At 38.5% G+C, this 19,176-nt stretch overlaps 1 protein-coding gene across 3 annotated transcripts in view; it reads left to right on the top strand.

Moving 5' to 3' along the window:
* The first annotated feature begins 795 nt into the window (after window positions 1-795).
* NUP214 (nucleoporin 214) overlaps window positions 796-19,176 on the top strand; it is a 99,429-nt gene continuing 81,048 nt past the window's right edge. For all 3 annotated transcript variants that reach the window (XM_027869348.1, XM_027869347.1, XM_027869349.1), the window contains exons 1-11: window positions 796-931; window positions 3,920-4,115; window positions 4,825-4,973; window positions 5,626-5,824; window positions 6,439-6,509; window positions 6,710-6,773; window positions 7,282-7,385; window positions 12,646-12,752; window positions 13,771-13,837; window positions 14,939-15,065; window positions 17,237-17,398. In XM_027869348.1, the coding sequence (XP_027725149.1) occupies window positions 887-931; window positions 3,920-4,115; window positions 4,825-4,973; window positions 5,626-5,824; window positions 6,439-6,509; window positions 6,710-6,773; window positions 7,282-7,385; window positions 12,646-12,752; window positions 13,771-13,837; window positions 14,939-15,065; window positions 17,237-17,398 (1,291 nt within the window). In that variant the 5' untranslated portion in view covers window positions 796-886. The remainder of the gene's footprint in view (window positions 932-3,919; window positions 4,116-4,824; window positions 4,974-5,625; window positions 5,825-6,438; window positions 6,510-6,709; window positions 6,774-7,281; window positions 7,386-12,645; window positions 12,753-13,770; window positions 13,838-14,938; window positions 15,066-17,236; window positions 17,399-19,176) is intronic.

Here is a 19,176-nt window from a genome sequence, read left to right as displayed (position 1 = left end):
TATCTCCTCTCCCCGCCTGGGAGAAGCTGGAAGGCAGGAAGGATTTTACTTCTTTCTCTATCCCCCCAGGGCAGAAACCTGGCAGAGTCCCACGGAAAGCCCGCCCCCAATTTTGTTGAATGAACGAATGAAATTCATTCAGGACCACATGACAGGAGAGACATGTAACAAAAGAAATAACTGATGCACCACTACACTTCTATGCATAGACATTTCTCCATCAGCTAAAAAATTTTAATAAATTTAATTTATTTTGTTAAATGTTTTCCAATTACATGTAAACATTTTTAAATATTCATCAAAAAAAATTTTGAGTTCGAAATTCTCTCCCTTCCTCCCGCCACTCCCCCACCCATTGAGAAGGCAAGCAATATGATAACAATTATACATGTGAAGTCACATCAGTAAAATTAAAAGTCGAACTGCAGAATTCTGGAAGTTAATCTCCCAGGTGCAAATACTCCCTAAAATCCTAGAATAGAAGATGACCACGTGTCATCTTCTAATCTAGAAAGAAACGCGGGGCAAACCAAATCACAAACCATTGACGACGGGCCACACCCCCTTCCTATGGTGGGCCAATGGAAAACGACGGTTGACAGTAAGCGCGAGCCTGACTGACCAATGGGAAGCGGCACTTCACAGCGCGCTCACGCCAAACGGGTCAATGGAAAGCAGCGCCTCACGGCGGGCTCGCGCCGGACCCGAGCCCTGTTTCAACCTCCTAGAGGAGTGTTTCTCACGGGTGTGACGTAATTTTGATGCGCCGGAAATGGCGGTCCTCGGAGCGCGCCACTGACCTCTGGGAGGGAAGTTAGCCTCGCTGTCGCTCCAGCTCCTCGGGGGCGGCGGCTCCTCAGGCTCCCGCTTGTAGGGAGTCTGCATCATGGGAGACGAGATGGATGCGCTAATCCCCGAACGGGAGATGAAGGTCAGGTTCAGTGCGATCTGGGCCGGGAGGGGCAGGGCAGGTCCCATCGGGACAGGCCACGCCGCGCCAGGCCTGGCTGGGCTGGGGGCGTCACTCAGGCCCAGTGTTGCCTTGGAGAGAGAGCCTAGGCGCTGGAAGAGCCCGCATCCTGTGCCTCCGGCCTCGAATCTCTCGAGCCACTAGGTGCTGGAGCTTAGAGCTTACGGTGCACGAGAGAATGAGAGTCCAGAGATCTGGGTTTCAGTTCCATTTTCTGGGATGTTTCCTCTTAGGTTCGACACCTTCCTCTAACCTTGCATCTGTTTTTCAAGGGATCATAGACTTAGCTGGAAGGACCCGAGGGACAGATTAGGTTGTCCCGGCCGCCCTCCACACCCATTTTACAGATGAGGAAACTGAGGCCCACAAAAAATTAAATCCTTTGCTTATTGCGATTTTTATATGTCATTCCAGCGTCCAAAGACCAGTGCTTTCCCACTACGAAAGGAAAAACTCAGCATCTGCACCTTTTCTATCTAGCTGTTTACCCAGAACGGAAAGCTATATGAGAATGGCATAAAGGGGCTTTAAAAAGCAATAAGGCATAGATTTCCAAAAGACAAGAAGGCTGTGAGCATATATTCGAGGCATAAATCAGAACAACCTCCTCTTCCCAAATATGCACAAAGTCAGAGGGAAGTAAGTGAAACTATTCCTTGGCCCCATGTTGCATATGTTTGGAGAGAGAGGAACCCAAAGTGGAAATGATTTGTGGAAGAATTCTAACATCATGGGAAAAGACAAAAATGGTTCTGGAGGGCACCATCTTATTCAGCCATAAGGGTCCACATAGGCACACATGAACCTGATTGAAGAAATCACCACTATCTATCTTACATGCTGTTGTGGAGGGCCTCCAAATCTTAAGTTTTCTTATGTAAATCTAGACTAGTCTTATTTGTTCTCGATGCCTCAGTTTCTTCATCTGTAAAATGAAAGGAAGTAGACTTAAGTTGTTTCTGAAGTTTTTTCTGACATTCTATCCTGGTTTAGTGGAATTCCTTGGTGGAATTTGTCTCTTGGGCTGTCTATATCTGAGGGGAATGTTCGAGGGACAGTTAGATTGACAGGTTGTTGTGATGGGAAGTGTAACATACTGGGTGTCAGAAAACCTAAGTCCTAGTCACTGATTTGCTACTAAATTGGTATGAGTTGTGATGGGAAGTATTGCTACGCTGGGTATCAGAAACCATGAGTTCTGTTTCATTGATTTACTACTAAGTCATAGTGTGATTCTGGGACACTCCTTTGCCTTGTCTGGGCTTATTTTCATTATGTTTAAAATTAGGGGATAGAACTAGATTGTTACTAAGGTCTTTAACATTCTGTGGTTTCTGGCTCAGTAGTCCTTGATGCATTTAGTCACTGAAGCAACAATGAAGGGAATCTCTTGGACAAATTTAGGTCAACATTGTGATTAGAAATGTACTGAATCGAGAGTAAAGAGATCTGAGATTCCATTAGATTGCAAGCTTCTTGAGGGCTGGGAATATCTTTTGCTTCTTTTTGTATCCCCAGTGCTTAGCACAATGCCTAGCACATAGTAGGCTCTTAATGAGTGTTGATTGACTGACTAACTTCTAGATTTTCCAGTGATTCATGGTATAACCTTGGGCAAGTCACTTCCCCCTTAGAGGCTCAGTTTTCCCATCTGTAAAATGAGACTAGATGGTCTCAGCTCAAGAATACTATGGATCGTGATCCTTGATGCTAATGTATAGACTTACTTACTGAGCCAATTTATATCATTGATTCATCTGTCATCTGGCTGTTGGGTAACTGTGATCTCAGAGGTCCAAAAATAATCCAAATTATACTTAGAGAAAATTTTGTTGTGGGTCTGGGTTTTTTGGGGGGGATCACAGTAGTATACTGGACTGTGAAACTGCCCACGAGAACTCTCATAACTCTTTTTGAGTTTGTAACTGCTACTTTAGAGGTTACTGTTCTCTAAGTATAATACAGGTATTATGATCCCCATTTGATTTAGAAACTTAAGTCTCAGAGAGGTTAAGTGACTTGCCCACATAACTATTAAGTGTCAGAGGTAGGGTTTAATCCATGCCCTCCTGATTCTAAGGTCATCATGCTTTATTGGCAGAACAATTTTCTGGCAAAACAGAAAACATTCTGTCTATATATAAAACTGCTCACAGAAGTGTCTGTTCTCTTCAAAACCCTTAGCTCGGTGCTGAGAATACAGAGATGCAGAATGACATAGGCTTGGTCCTCAAGGAACTTACATGTACATGTATAAGTAGGATTCAAGGTAGACAGAGATGGGGCAAAAGATATTATTTTGATGTGCTGAAACTTCATGGTTGTGAATATTTATTGAAATAAGTCACTTAGAATTAAGTCAGCTTTCTTGTTTGTCAGTATTTTTTGAGTACGTGTTATGTGCATAGACTTTGTGCCTTATGGGAATATAATAATAATTCAAATTTCTATTATCTTTTGAGGTTACAAAGTATTTTCTTCACAACACCCCATAAGGGAGTGCAAGTTTTATTGTCCCCCTTTTACAGATGAGGAAACTAAGGCTCAGAGGAAAAGTATCATTCTAATAGTTTCATGGCTACTAAGTGTCAGAGCTGAAATTATTCAGTCTTCCTTATTTCAAGTCTTGAATTCATTCCACTATACCACAGAGAGAGAAATAGAAGGCGCTGAGCTTATTCAGAAGGAATTTATAGTGTTCTCAGTGGGGAGGTAGAATCTATGTCCATGTATAATTAGAGAGTAAGATTGTATATAATTGTAAGTATGTAACAGTAAGTGAGTAAGAGAAAACTTGGGTGAGCTGAATTTGTCAGGGAAGCAGTCACGGAAGGAGTGGAAAGTACTATGTCAAGATTTTCTTTGTAATTATATTTGACCTAGGTAAGCAATACCTCTTATCATCATTTAAGCTACTGAATTACTCTCTGTTTTTATTCTTTATGACAGGATTTTCAGTTTAAGGCACTGAAGAAGGTTCGAGTCTTTGAAGCTCCTGAAGAGCTGTCCAAAGAGCGCTGCAGTATGCTTACTGTGTCGAATAGATATGGTCTAGTGTTTGCCGCAGGAGCCACTGGGTTTCGAGTTTTTCCTACCAAAAATCTTCTTATTCAGAATCGACCTGGGGAGGATCCCAATAAAATTGGTTAGTACAATTCAACAAACTCTTATTAAACTCCTGTGTGAAGAGCTTTTTCCAAGTTATTGATTTATGTAAGGTAGAAGAGAGAGGAGTGTAGTGAAGTACTAATGAAGTAGTCTTTTTCTCGAAGAAAATCTCTGAAATGGTCACTGAAGACTGTGATTTTAAAAGTATTACTAAGTTGACCAGAGATTCCCAGGTAAGTGCCATAGCACCCAGAGATACCATAGCTATCCCTGAGGTGTTGGAAATAATTCATGAGGGTCTTCCTTTTAGGGTATCTGTTCATCCTTTCAAGCACAAAATAGAGAAAAGTCTAGCTTATTCTTTTATTTTTTTTTTGTTGGGTTTATGACCTGATTGTATAATGTCTGGGAGGAGTTTATTATATCACTTTTTAGTTGATCTAGCAGTACTCTTGTTAGGAAGAAGATGGGCAAATTATGTACTAATGATAGAATTACTATGTCACTGGGGCCGTAAGCAACACTGCTTTACAAAGACTTTCCAAAGCTGTTCTTTTTATATTGGGATGCCCTGACTGGGTTACAGAAGAACCAAAACTTAATGAGGTTTAATTGCATCTTAATATTAAGGGTATATGTCTGGGAATCTTTTATGTAGACACATATTGTACGTATCATAGTACTAAATTAAAGGAGTTTTTTGTCTGCGTACTTATCTTTTGTTTCTTGTCCTTTTTTTTTAATAGTTGAGAAAGTTCCAAATGTATTTATCCCTATGAAATTCCCAGTATACCACTTGTCTTTGAGCTGTGATAATCTGACACTCTCTGTTTGTATGACGTCCAGTGAATTTGGCCTCATTGCCTTTTTTGATGTTCGCACACTCTCAAATGAGGTAAGGAACTTGTCAACTTATCTTGGAATCTTCATTCAGCATGAAAGTACAGTTTCTGGTGTTGAGCACTCACCTCTGAAGCACCTGCCTGCAGTTTTGCTTGCAGAAAATGGTATTTACCCATTATTGAATCATAGAATCTTAAAACTGAGAGCTTGAAGAGATTATCTGCTACAGCAGATAATCTCCTGAGATGATGGCATCATTGTTTTATACATGAGAACTGTGAGACCCTAGAAAGGTAGCTTGCTGAAGGTTGCACAGTTGGTAGGATCCATGAACTTAGGTCCGATGCATGCATCTTAGTATATTCTTGTTGCTTCACCAGTCTGTATGCTCTTTGGCAAATATTTTAGTCACTTGCTGCTCATCAGGTATTTTTAGTTTGTTTTCGGTGTTGTTACTTTGAATATGTTGAGCTAACAATTTCAGCATCTTGCCTTAAGACTTAAGAGTCATAATCAGAAGTTATTTCCCCACTCTGGGCCTTAGTTTCTTCATCTGTAAAATGAATGGATAAGACAAAAGGATTACTAAGAAGCCTTCTGATTCTAAAGTTCTTTAATTGTATGAGGATAGTCTGTAATTGGGAGAAGCTAGCATGGACTGGTTTTGTCTGAAGGATGTGGTGCTTCTATGCATGTTTTAAAAGGCTAAACAGCAGAAACGCCCATTTGCTTATCACAAACTGATGAGAGATGCTGGTGGCGTGGTCGTTGATATGAAGTGGAACCCTACCATCCCCACCATGGCGGCAGTTTGCTTGGCTGATGGGAGTATCGCAGTTCTGCAAGTCACAGATGTAGTGAAAGTGTCTGCAAGCCTTCCACCATCTGTAGCAGTAACATCTGGTAGGTAATAAAAGCCTTGGCCCTATAATGTATAGTTATGTGATTCTTTTTAAAAATTAATTTCTAGAAGTAATATGTGACATTAATATCTGAAAGAGGGGATAATATTCTTGGAAGCAAGAGAGCATAAATAATTTAGACTAAGAGTACTTAGTTTTTCTAAAGGAAGAAACATTTTCATACTGCTTGCTGGTCTTCAATTGGGATTTGAGAATAACTTAATATCTCTTGTTCTAAAATGAATGCACTCTGGTGCATTCTTTTGCTCCTTCTGAGGAAAAGAGTATAAGAAATGATAGTGAGAAATTGAACAATTTTCTGATACTCATAGGACTGCTTCACTGAGGTGGAAAGCCTTAATCCCTCTGGGCAGGTCTCATTTAAAAAGCACTCTTAGCCCTCAAATGATTGGGCCTAAGACAATACAATTTGGTTGGATCCTACACATATTCTCAGTGTCTTTAGCTATATTCAATAAATTCCAAAACAAGCTGCCTTCTTCTTTGAATTGGCTAATAAAGCAACAATTGGTGATCATGTAAATTATCTTGTTATCAATCTCAGTTGTTAATGCTGTTTTTGAAAATCTTAGTAAAAATTTCTTCTTTCCTCAGTGTGTTGGAGTCCTAAAGGGAAGCAGCTTGCTGTAGGAAAACATAATGGAACTGTCATCCAGTATCTCCCTGTAAGTTTAGTCTGCCTCTTCATGTGTGTGAAATTTATTTAAGTCACTCACTGTTACCTTTGCTGTCTGGGCCTCAAAGATGGGTGAAATCAATATGAGACTTTTGTGTTTGGCATAAATTGCTTTGCTTCTGGGGAGGACCAGTTGGAACTTGGTGTGGGTAGTGTTGATTATTTGAAGCAAGGCCTTTTGTCTTTCAGACATTGCAGGAGAAAAAAATAATTCCTTGCCCTCCATTTTATGAAGCAGATCATCCTGTAAGAGGTAAAATATTTTATATTTAAAGTTGACTGCTTTAAAAAAAAATTGGACTGACCCCTGATGAGTTATTGTTAAAGTATATTCACATTAGCCAAGTTTTATCACAAAATTCTCAAAACTATACACTATATTTTATCATCTTCAGAACCATTTTGAGTAAATTTTAGATTCTTTTATATTCACGTTATTTCAGTTCAACATAGGAAAGCAGTTTTTGATGAATTGCTCTGGGAGACTCTATTTGTCTTTATATGCATGTCAGTTTTTCCTAGAAATGTCCATTTTTTTTAAGTCCCCAGAAAAATTAATAGCTATTTTGGCCTGAAAGCTTCTCAGCTTCTGTTAGGTGCTCACAGTCAAAGGAATCTTCTCTAAATTCTTAAAAGTTACTTAATTTCATATATTTAGATGTTAATTTTGTAGTATCTAATGGACAGCATCAACCATGAATAAGTCATTGCTTCATCTGTTATTTTTAATGATGGATTCATTAAAGTATATCCCTTTTCAGTTCTCGATGTGCTGTGGATTGGTACATATGTCTTCTCAATAGTGTATGCAGCAGCAGATGGGACCTTGGAAACTTCCCCAGATGTGGTGATGACTGTACTACCTGTATGTATGCTAATATATATGTCCTGCTTATGAACTTAATAGCATTGATTTAGGTATCCTTTTAACAAATTATTTTTGCTTGAATATCTTTTGTTTTTCTTTGGAATGTTTTATGTTCTTTTACTTTGGATTCTAAGTAAAGGAATACCCAGGTACCAGTCATGTGTATCTCATACATTTCTCCAACCCCCACCAATATAATTTTTAAAAAGTCAGTTCAGTAAGCATTAAGTAAAATAATGTTGAAAATTCACCTCTGAGAGTTTGAACCATGAGTCCAAGGAACAAGCTTGTGTAGCTCACTGTGGTTAGTGTTTTATTCATACTGCCCTATTTAAAACTGGTTGGATTAATTTGATTGTAAATTGAAATTCCTATATTAATTTAAGAAAGAACCTAGCTAAGTTCTGAGTATTTGCCTTTTATTTTTCACTTGAACTAATCTACTAGAAACTAAGTATATCTGGGGCTCAGTAATTATTAGAAAATAAATGAAGAGCACTAAGTGTTGTTTATTCCTAGGAATCTAGATTCTTTGATCTGTCAGTTGATCTGTGAAGTCACTGATACTGGCATTCCCTTAAGTTATGCAGATCACGACTGTCATCCATGTCTTCTCATTGTATTCTATTCTTGTCCCTGTCCTATAAGTCTTCTCTGGGGGTTACCCAAATACTGGGGGTGGGGAGGCCTTTTTGGGGGAGGAAGGGAGGAGAGATAAGCATTTATATAGGGCCTACTACGTGCCAGGCACCATGCTAAGCACTTTACAAATATGATCTCTCTAGATCTGTTGCGCTTGAAATAATGTAAACTGAGGCAACAAAGTTCTGAGTATGATCAGTTTATTCGCAGGACTAGCAGTTACCAATAAATGGGGTCCAAGGCTCCTCAGTAACCAAGGACATGCCTGAGAGTCAAGACAGCTCTTTTATAGTTATACAGAAGAACCCAAAAATAGAAGTTGACATCAATCTGGCGTAACAAAGGTGTATCTCACTTGTGATAGGTCAGTGCCAAGGTTACTAACCACAGGTTACATCAATATTTTACAAGGTAGGCTTACATCCTGTGGAAAGTCCTGTGGAAAGTTGGCAATATCTGAGAGAGAACAAGGAGCTTGTGGTATACATGTTGCTGATTGCTGATGGATTAGAATATAGATTAGAATTTTATGGCTGGAGAGTCCCATGGAGAGGAATTTAATGGGTGGAAGGTGACCAAATAAGGAGCTAACAGCTGTAAGCTTAAGGAGTTCAGAGAGGGCTCAAGTTCACATGCTAAAGGAGAGTGACTCATATATAGCAACTTGACCATTAATACATAGTAAATTGATTAAGCCTTAGTAAAATAGAAGAGATTATCCATTTTCAATTACACACATCTTTGGACTCTCCTTGGATACTGATGGAGTACATAGGCTGTATACCTATGTTGTTCTTTGGTTATCTCTCACTCTCATATTTCTGACCCACCACCTTTTCCAGACATACTTCTCTCCAAGAATATCTTTTATGTTGCTTCTCTCATGTAGCATACTCTTGCTTACCATACCCTTTCATTGACTTTTATAACTTTAATTCTTTTGAGACTTGGGGATTTCCATACAGCATCACTGGAAGAATTTTGATGTTAGCAAGATGGATCTTTATTTCAAGTAGAAACTTGGGATTATTAAAAGCACTGCATGGTTACCCAAAAGCAATTCAGTCTTCTTTCCTCCTTATGTTCAATTAATTGTTCATTCACAGTGTCTGTCCAAGATATATACTAATAGACCAGCTCTACAGGTTGCCCATCTCACTAATATCCCAGTCTGGACAATAGGCTTTCTTAAAACATCTTGTTTTTTTCTTTGGGTAGTTAAGCTGACATTTTTTGAGGGATGATGGTTTTTTTAAAAATTAATCTATTTATTTTTAGTTTTCAACATTCACTTCCATAAGATTATGATTTTTCAATTTTCTCCCCATCTCTCAACTCCCCCCACCCCAAGATAAATTGATATAGGCTCAATGTATATATTCATGTTAAACCTATTTTCACTTTAGTCATGTTGTGAAGAATTAGAACCAATGAGAGAAATCATGAGAAATAAGAAACAAAAAGAAAAAAAAAGAGCAAATAAAATGCTTCAATCTGCATTCAGACTTCATAGTTCTTTTTCTGGATGTGGACAGCATTTTCCAGATGATAGTTTTTTTAAAGGAGCCTCTTCAGAGTTCCAGGTCTTGATGTCACCAGCACAAAGCAGGAACACCTGAAAGACCTTACTATTTATTTTTTTGTTCAGTCATTTTTTAGAAATGTCTGATTCTTCACGACCCCATTAGGGATTTTCTTGGTAAAGATACTGGAGTGGTTTGCCATTTCCTTCTCCAGCTCATTTGACAGATGAGGAAACTGACGCAAACAAGGTTAAGTGGCTTGCCCAGAGTCTCTCAGCTAGTAAGTGTCTGAGACCAGATTTGAACTCGGGAAGATGAGTCTTCCTGATTCCAAGCCCAATGTTCTATCCACTGCATCCCCTAGCTGCCCTTACTATTCATAGGGAATCCATAGGATCATAGGTTGAAAGTTGAAAGGGACCTTAGAAGTCCAACCCTCTCATTTTATAGATGAGATTTAAGTGAATGGCTCAGGGCCACATAGCTGGTGTGTCTTAAGTTAGGATTCAAACCCAGGTCTTCCTAATTTTAAGTCTAGTGCTCTATCTACTGCATTGCTGTGCCTCTCCCCAGTTGGATTCTGCCCCAGACATTCCCGTGACAGTGACAAACACCTCTGGTGATCGTTCTTCCCATTTTTTGTCTTACTCGGTGTTAATACTTAGAAGATTAAACAAAAATAAAGTTATCTCTGTTACTTACATTTTTCAAGCACTTATATTTTCAACATGAAGATAGGAAGATATCTTACAGTAGAGCTGTAAAAGCAGTTATTTTGTTCTACTGAATCTGGTGCTTTTTTTATAGTTTAATAATGGGTGCAGTACTATTTTTTATTTTCTGTACTTTTCAATCATTTGTATAACTGTAAAGATGTGTTCTTCTCTGTAATGTCTTTCTGAAAAGTTTCCTGTTCCTTTCTTATACCTTTATCAAAGATGCTCTCAGTACATGTGTAGAGTATTCTTATCAAAATTTTCTAGGGATGGGAAAATAGGTATATGGGTCTTGATAGCCCTTTATTTAGAAGTAGGGATGAAACTGAAGACTGTGATTTTAAAAAATAAGTTTTATTGATACCTTTTGTTTTTATATTGCAGTCATTTCCAAATATGTGTCATTTGCATGTCCCACTTAAGTATTAAACCCTTTCTTATAATAAAGAAAAAAATAGGCAAAAACAACCAATAAAGTTGATCAGCTCTGATAGTAGGTGGTTCCCCACCTCTTTGCCAAAAAAGAGGAAGGTATATTTTCTTTTCTGTACTCTGGGACCAAGATTGGTCATTACAGTTACTTATACTTCTTCCTTCCAGTGCTCTTTTCATTTATGTTATTATATTTACTGTGTATGTTTTTCTCATTGTGAATAATTCAACCAGTGTTAGTTTGTGAGTCTTCCTATGTTTTTCGAAATTTCCTGTATTTGTCATCTCTAATTATACAGTAATGTTGTTACATTTACGTATCACAGTTCATTGAGCTATTCTTACCCACTTTATTTCCATTTCTTTACTGCCTCAAAAAATACTGCTTTGAATATTTATGTATATATGGGACCTTTCATCTTTTCTTGTATAATTCCATTTTTCACAATGGTTGGGGACTGTAGCTTGTTCCAAGGGCTTAACATTTTCCCCTCTTTTTGATAACTTGAGAATCAAATCACTTAGTGCCATCAAAATTGTGTCACTTCCAGTATGGCCTTCTCCTGGTGTACTTAGTCTAATCCAACTATTTTTCCCTTCTTTGTTTTCTTTATTGCCATTTCTGTTTCCTTATGTAGGATCTTGGGAGCTGTGACGTTAGAGTTCCACTATTGTTAATGGAGAAGAGAGTTAGTTGTAGTAATTATTGCAGGTCTTTTTCATTTTTTGCTCTGTTGTGCTCCAGTTTCATCTTTAAATGCTTTCAGAATCATCTGGCTTAATTGGCTCTTTTGTTAGATTTTCTGTAAATTTGTTTTTACCTGGACTGCTTCTTACCATATTGTGAACGATACTACTCATAATCTTCTCAGTAAGAAGTTACAGCTAAGTATATATTGTAAACTGCTGCTGTAGTTGACTGCCATATCTTTCCACTTGGCAAGGAAATCAAGTGTTTGCTGGCTGAGCTAGTTTCTAGATTCTTTTAGTCTCCTTACTGTGGGCATTGATTTACATTGGCTAACTTCCTTAGGAAATGGTGATACCTATGTTGAAGTCTGTCCTTTTATCCATTTAACCCCTTTTTGATGTCAACAGCTTGTTAAAAATAGCCAGCTTGGAGTTAACTCATTTGCAACCCAAATCTCTCTTTATTCTTTTTTGGCAATGATTTTGATCCTTGTTCCAGCAAGTCAGTAGTCTGACTATACAGGCAGTTGATTTGGAAATGACTCCTGCATAAGTAACCAATCATTTCCTCTCCATTAGAATAGAATCAGTTTTCATTTTTGTGATGTTCTTCAGTTTTTGCCATGTCTAACATTTCCAGAATCTCTTTTTGAAGAAAATATTCATAATCTGTAGGCAGGAAGCTTCCATATAGTCCAGGGTCCTTTGGCATCTTTCATTTCTACCTTTTAAACCATTCTAGATCAATGGTTCTTAACCATGAGTCCGTAAGCTTTTTTTTTTTTTAGTAGGGGTTGTTGGAGGAGGCAGTTGGGGTTAAGTAACTTGCCCAGGGTTATGCAGCTAGTATGTATCTGATGCAGGATTTGAACTCAAGTCCTCCTGCCTGGTATTCTATCCACTGTGTCACTTAGTTGCCCTTGTAAACTTTTTTTTAAAAATATTTTGACAACTATGTTTTAATATAATTGGCTTCCTTTATAATCCTATGTGTTTTATTTAATACCTTTTTTTAAAAATTCTGAAAAGGGCTCTCTTGATTACACCAGACTGCCCAAAGAGTCCATGATATAAAAAAAACTTAAGAACCTTTAGATCAACTCCTGAACCAAACTGAACATTTCATGATTTCTTAAAATTTAAATGCATTAATTTGTGTTAATTGGCAATGTATTTCTTGGGACACTGAACAGTGTAGGTTTGGAGGAAAGGGGTATGTCACTTATTCCTTTTTTTCCTCTTCCGTGTTTATAGAAAAAAGAAGACAAGCACCCAGAGATATTTGTGAATTTCATGGAGCCTTGCTATGGCAGCTGCACTGAAAGACAGCATCATTACTATCTCAATTATATTGAAGAATGGTGAGTCTGGAACCCAGGAAAGAGATTTCCTTCTCTCACTACGAGGTCAGAAATCATAGTTAAATTTCTCTTTGGTAATCTTTTTGCAAATGGGAAAAAGAGAGGCTAAATACTGTGACAGCTTCAGCTGTTGCTAGACAGAAATCTATGATAGTTCCTGCTTCAACCTCCTGTCATCCACAGAGAGTATAAGTACATAATTTAAAAAAAATTTAACTTCGTTCCAGTGGTTGCTTATAGGGAAATTGGCATTTGAAGAACATTTCTAAGTTCTCCTCCTGAGCACAAGTGGAGCTCTAAGCATTTCACTAAGCATTACTTATGCTTATATAGCAGAATGAGATAATGTTTGTAAAGCACATATTTAGCACAGTGCCTGGCACATAGTAGACACTTAATAAATGCTTGTTACCTTCCTCCTCTTATATAACTGGTAGGAAATACATATTTAATGATTTTTTGCTCCTTGCAGAGCAGTAGCAGGAGCTGTTTTTCTTTGTCTACCACTTTAAATGCTTTCCTTACATCAGTCTTTTGAGATAAGTAGTACCAAGATGATCATCTCCATTTTTTACAGATGAGACAGCTAAGGCTCAGAGACATTAAATCTCTTGCTTGGAGTCACACTGAGTTTGTACGTGAGAACCAGGCCTTGAACCCAGATATTTCCTGAATCCAAATCCAGTACTCTTCTATGCTCTGTTGTATCTGTGCTTGTTTATAAAATGCTATTACTGTTATTTGATAACTGATGCGTCTTTCTCTTGACAAGACATAGTGCTGTTGGCTGACTTTTTTTGGCTATATTTCTTGACCCAAAAAATGAAACATTGTCCATAAAGCCCTTTCTGTTCTACAGCTGTATAGGCCACATCACTTTGTCTTTAGCTATTCAATAGAGAAATTAAATTTTCTGTATTGACATAATGATATATTCCTTTATAAGTGTTACTAGTTCAGATCAGGTTATATAGCCTTTGCCTATGACATAATGGTGATCTGGATTTGTTTCTTGAAGGGACCTAGTGCTGGCAGCCTCTGCAGCCTCGACAGAAGTTAGCATCCTTGCCCGACAAAATGATCAGGTACTTTAATTTTTATATAAATAGTCTCTGGTGGTTTTCTAAGTAAAATTTCTAGGGGAGTAGGCAAGTTAAAATTGAAAGAACAGTTAAGATATGTAAGTTTCCCATTGCTTCATTATTTCATGTCTAGACTATAGAAGCATCCGAATGACATGCTGGAGCTGTAAACAGAATGGGCCATTTATTGTAGGGCCAGGCAGCCTGTAGATACATTTGGGGTATCAGATTTAGTGGTAACCAAACACTCATGTCCTCAAATGATCAGTTATGGATCAGCAGAGTGGACTAGATGACAAAACCATCAGTGAGGCAGTTTGTGTCTTTGTGTGGGGTGGGACTGAAAACTAATCTGACCTTATTCCTATTCACAGTAACTTTTTTCTGTTGGCTTTCTTAAACCCATTTCTTCCCCACTCATGTGTATATGAAGAGTTGGAATTGGGTGACCTAAGGTCCTTTCCAATTCTTTAAGTCTGCAATCCTCTGACCATAAGACAGTAGTTAACACTTGATTATGTCTCCCATTGTGTGTGTGGGTTGGGGTGGGAATGTGGTTGGGATTGATGTATGTGATATCAAACAGTGGATAACAGGTCATTTATGTTTGATCTTGGAACAATAGCTCACATTCACATAGCACACTAACGTTTACCAAGTACTTTCCATATGTTATCTCCTGCAGTCAAAGATTTATTCATTGTGGCAAGAGGCTGAGCCCAAATAGCTTACGAGTTCATATAGGCAATTATTGGTAGACAGGCAGTGAAGAGACCCAGCTAGTAGATGCTCTTTCCACTACATTATACTGCCTCCACAAAATGAATTTTCCTAATTTATTATAAGGAAGAGAAAGTAAATCTACTTTATTGTAATACATTTTGACTATTATCACAGTTTAAGGAGAAGAAAGCAAATTTCCCAGCCTCCAGATTTCCGAAGCTGCCCTGGGCTTCCACCATTTTAATGCCAGATTGGATTTAAATGTTAGAATAAATTTGTAGATAACAGATTAATCCAAGAGAAGTGATTCTTCACTTATTCCCGCATGAAATGAGATAAAAGGCAAAACATAGACTAAAATGGCTCTTTCTTCCTTTCCAGACTAGCTGGGAATCCTGGCTTCTGGAAGACTCCAGCCGAGCAGAACTGCCTGTTACTGATAAAAGTGATGATTCCTTGCCTGTGGGTGTTGCTATCGATTATACCAGCCAAGTAGAAATACCTATCAGTAAGTGAGATGCTCACCTTTAAACTCAGAAATGCAATTTTTTTTTTCCTGAGGCAGTTGGGGTTAAGTGACTTGCCCAGAGTCGCACAGCTAGTAAGTGTTATGTGTCTGAGGCCAGATTTGAACTCAGGTCCTCCTGACTCCAGGGCCGGTACTCTATCCACTACACCATCTAGCTGCCCCCCAGAAATGCAGTTCTTTCAAAAGATTGTTTGGCTTCAAGCACGATATCTCCAGAAGTACATGTTAATGACAAATACATTTCATTGTCTCTCCACTATACTGCTTAAACTTATGCATAATTGCCACTTATTTTGGTGGCATATAGTCCCCTAAAACCCTTTATATGGGGGTAGTTGTTGAGATTGACTCAGGTTATAACACTTTATAACTTTTTTCTCTAAAATACAGTTAAAATCTAGAAGCTTAAATTTGATGTTAATGCCAAGATAACTCAGTTGGAGTTTCATTCCTTGATTATTTTTATTTTTCTTGGTTATCTTTTAAATCATAGTGTTTCAGATAGTTTTCTTTGGTGACACCTCATAGATTAGAACAATCACTTCTTGGGATATTCCAATCATTTTAATGTCAGGTTGGATTTGAACTCCTGAGAATGTGTGTAGCTAACCACTTCATGTTACCTGGAAGGGATCCACAAAAATTGGTTTGACCCACTCCTTCCAAAACCTAGCATCAGAAACAAGAATGGCCTGCTTTTCCTCTAAGGCACTTGCCATTTGTCAATCATCAGATTGCTGTAATAGGCATGGAGTAATGGAAGGATTGCTGGGGTAATCTTGCTGTAGGTTTTGAGTCAGTGATTCTCAGAAAGGCAAATCTCATGTCCACATTTTATCTCACACTATTTCCAATCCATTTGCCACACCCCACTCCCAACCCTCTACAAAAAAAAAAAAAGGCCTGTACTTCATCTGTTCGTCATCAGGTAGCTTTCTTTCTTTACCTTCTGGTGCCTAGCATTATGCTAGGTACTTTGGTGGCACAGAAATAAAAGATGTTCTTTACTCATAAGGAGTTTTGAGTATCCAGTCTGGTTGGAATCAGGTTTGTCTTTCTGGTGCTAAATGGCCATTTAGAGTGCTACAACTCTGGTCTCCCTCAGACATTGCAGCATTTCTTAATCATTGAAAGGGAAAGTGTTTCAGGAGAGAATTCAAGAGCTTTCCTCTAAGTCCTTGCTTTGCTGCCAGAGATGGTTCAAGTTCTTGTTTTTGTCACTTATATCAAATCCTTACGACTTCTTTATTGACAATATGTCCTTTCCCCATTCAGTGAGACAATTGTGTTTATAATAAAAATGTGGTTTTAACCATATGGATTTGAAAATTGTGGCTTTTCAAGCATGGAGTCCAAATGTTATCAGTCTGGAGCTCTATATACCACCTACTATGTTGATGCTTGGCCAAATGCTGTGAATCAAGAGAAATACTTTTCATCTGCCTCCTAGTGCTCTAAGCTTTGGAATTCTATCACAGTCAAGCACCATTAAATTCTACAGCATAATCCCCTTGTACAAGCCTCAGTCATGCAGGACTGTTTGGTCTGATTAACTATTTGCACTGACTGGTCCAGAGGAGAAGCTGGTTCATTTGATTACCCTTGACAAGTCTGAACTGACAAAGTACATGTGTAGGAGTCAACTGTGAATGAATGTAAAGTTGTTTGCTGTGCCTTTTAGTCCTCTGCTTTGCTTTTACATATAGACTAGTCTATTATTTTCCCACTAGCAGTTCTGCCTAAAAATTCATGTCCTTTTAATTTTAAATGCTTTGAGGATTCACTTATAGTTTTTCGTACCTTGAGGCATCCTGGACCTACCCTTTGAGCTCTGAGATACATTTTAAAACTCAGCGCCTTTGATAGAGTAATGAAGTTATCTTCATATAAGGCACAGCTGGAAGCTGATTATCTAATACAGGGATGGGGAATCACATGTGGCCCTCTAGGTCCTCAAGTGTGGCCCTTTGACTGAATCCAAGCTTCACAGAGCACATCAGCTGTAGTATGAAGATTTAAGATTAAGATTCCAGTAATTTTAAGTGTATAATATCCTTGTGGGAAACCTGCTGGCCAACCTCTTGTCTCAACCAGTGTTTCTGGGTTCCTGAATTGACATTGTCTCCCCTTTTTATCTTTCTCTTTAATAGATGATGAAAAGACCCTTCCTCCTGCTCCAGTTCTGATGTTGCTTTCAACAGATGGTGTACTCTGTCCATTTTATATGATCAATCAAAATCCTGGTCTTCGGTCTCTGATCAAGACCCCAGAACAACTTACTCTAGAAGGAGAACGACAACCCAAATCATCAGGTACATACCCTCAAATTTCTTTTGTGGACATGGAGTTTGTAGTTAGCTTGTTGAAGGATTTTTCTTCTCAGGAAGGAAGGAGCCAAAGAAGTACAAATTGTGGTTATTCAGTTAGAGTTTAACACATTCATTAAGTACCTACTGAGTGCAAGGCACAATGCTAATCTGTTACATCACAACTCCTGTCTTCATATGGGACAGAGAATTCTATACTTTCTTCCCTTCTGAATTCTTCCTTGTTAGTAGTAACTGGAAACTTGCTCTAAAACTTCATCCTCAGTCAGAATTTCCTGTCATACAGAGCCATCTTGAACCCTTGTCAAGGAAGGTTAGTTACTATGGTGCCTGGAGAATCACATTCTAAGTTTGGCTCAGACATTTTACCACAAGGACACATCTTAAGTATTACATATATTTATATGCTAGAGCTGGATACAAAAACTCTCAGGTTTGCTACCTTCATGTTCAGAGATATCAATGGGAAGTGCAGTGTTCAGTCATTTATATCGATAAGACTAACAGAAAGAAGAAGTGAAGTTAGTGTGGTTTGGGCAAGGCAGCAATTTTTAAAATTACTTTGGTACCATGGTAAGAGCATTTAGACCTGGAGTCAGGAGAGACCTCCCACCTCTGACACTGGTTAGTAGTATCCTAGGTGCTTAACCTCTTTGGGCCTCTGTGAAATGGGAATAATACTCATAGTACAAGGCTGTTGTGAGGATCAAATGAGATGGTGTACAGAAAAGCACTGTGCAAACCTTAAAGAACTGTGTAAATGTCTTATTATTAGGATGCCTTTTCTCATACCTTTTCCATTCATACCTGTACCATTAGGTACATTCCTAAATGGGACTATTAAGACACCTAGGCTACTGATGAACAATACCAGTAGCCCTTTGATGACTAGGGGACTAATTCCTGGTTCACTTATTTGTATGGGACTTCTGGATCAAGATATTCACTAGCAGGTGGTATGATGTTATGGCTAAAACAGTGGACTTGGAGTCAGGAAGACTTGTACAGATCCTTCATTGCACATTAGCTACATGACCCTGACCCTGAGCAAATCATTTAACCTTTTTCAAATCCATTTCCTCTTCTGCAAAATGGCACCTTCCTCACAGGGTTGTTGTAAGGATCATATGAGATAATCTGTGGAAGACAAAGTGCTTTGCAGACCTTGAAGCACTCTGAACGTGTGCACTAGTATGAACTGATTGGTAGCAGTGAGCCATGTGGATTCTCTTGCCTAATCCTCCTTCATGGGCACCACACATTGTGAAATGACAAGTTCCAATATATGCTGTGAGCTTTGCTCATACTTACCTTCTTGATGGTATTTACTTTGTACATGATCACTGAGGGGAACTCTTATCCAATAGGTATAAAATATAAAAACTTGATATAAATGCCACTTTTTATTCTTAATCTTTCCTGGTGGCTAGGGCTGGTCTTCCACAAGTCTTGAAGTCACCCAGCTCTTTATTTTGGGCCATCAAAGGAGAGAATGCTTGTAAGCAGGAAACAGAAGTGAACATATGCTAGGAGCACGCTCTCCACCCAAGCCTTGCAAATATGTCCTTAACTAAATCTGTGGTTCTTAAAGATTTCACCAGCCTTCCCCACCCTTACTGTTGTCAGAGTATGTATCTGTCTGGGACAGACACAGGAAAGAGGACAGTAGTCCCTTTAGATAATGATATTTTCTTCTGTGTGTGTACATGTGCATGAACACACACACACACACACACACACACACACACACACACACACACACA

Source organism: Vombatus ursinus, unplaced genomic scaffold (genome assembly GCF_900497805.2).
Source record: "Vombatus ursinus unplaced genomic scaffold, bare-nosed wombat genome assembly UNPS02014793.1, whole genome shotgun sequence".
NCBI classification, from domain to species: domain Eukaryota; kingdom Metazoa; phylum Chordata; class Mammalia; order Diprotodontia; family Vombatidae; genus Vombatus; species Vombatus ursinus.
Note: the sequence above shows the minus strand (reverse complement) of the source record. Positions and strands in the feature narration are given on the sequence as shown.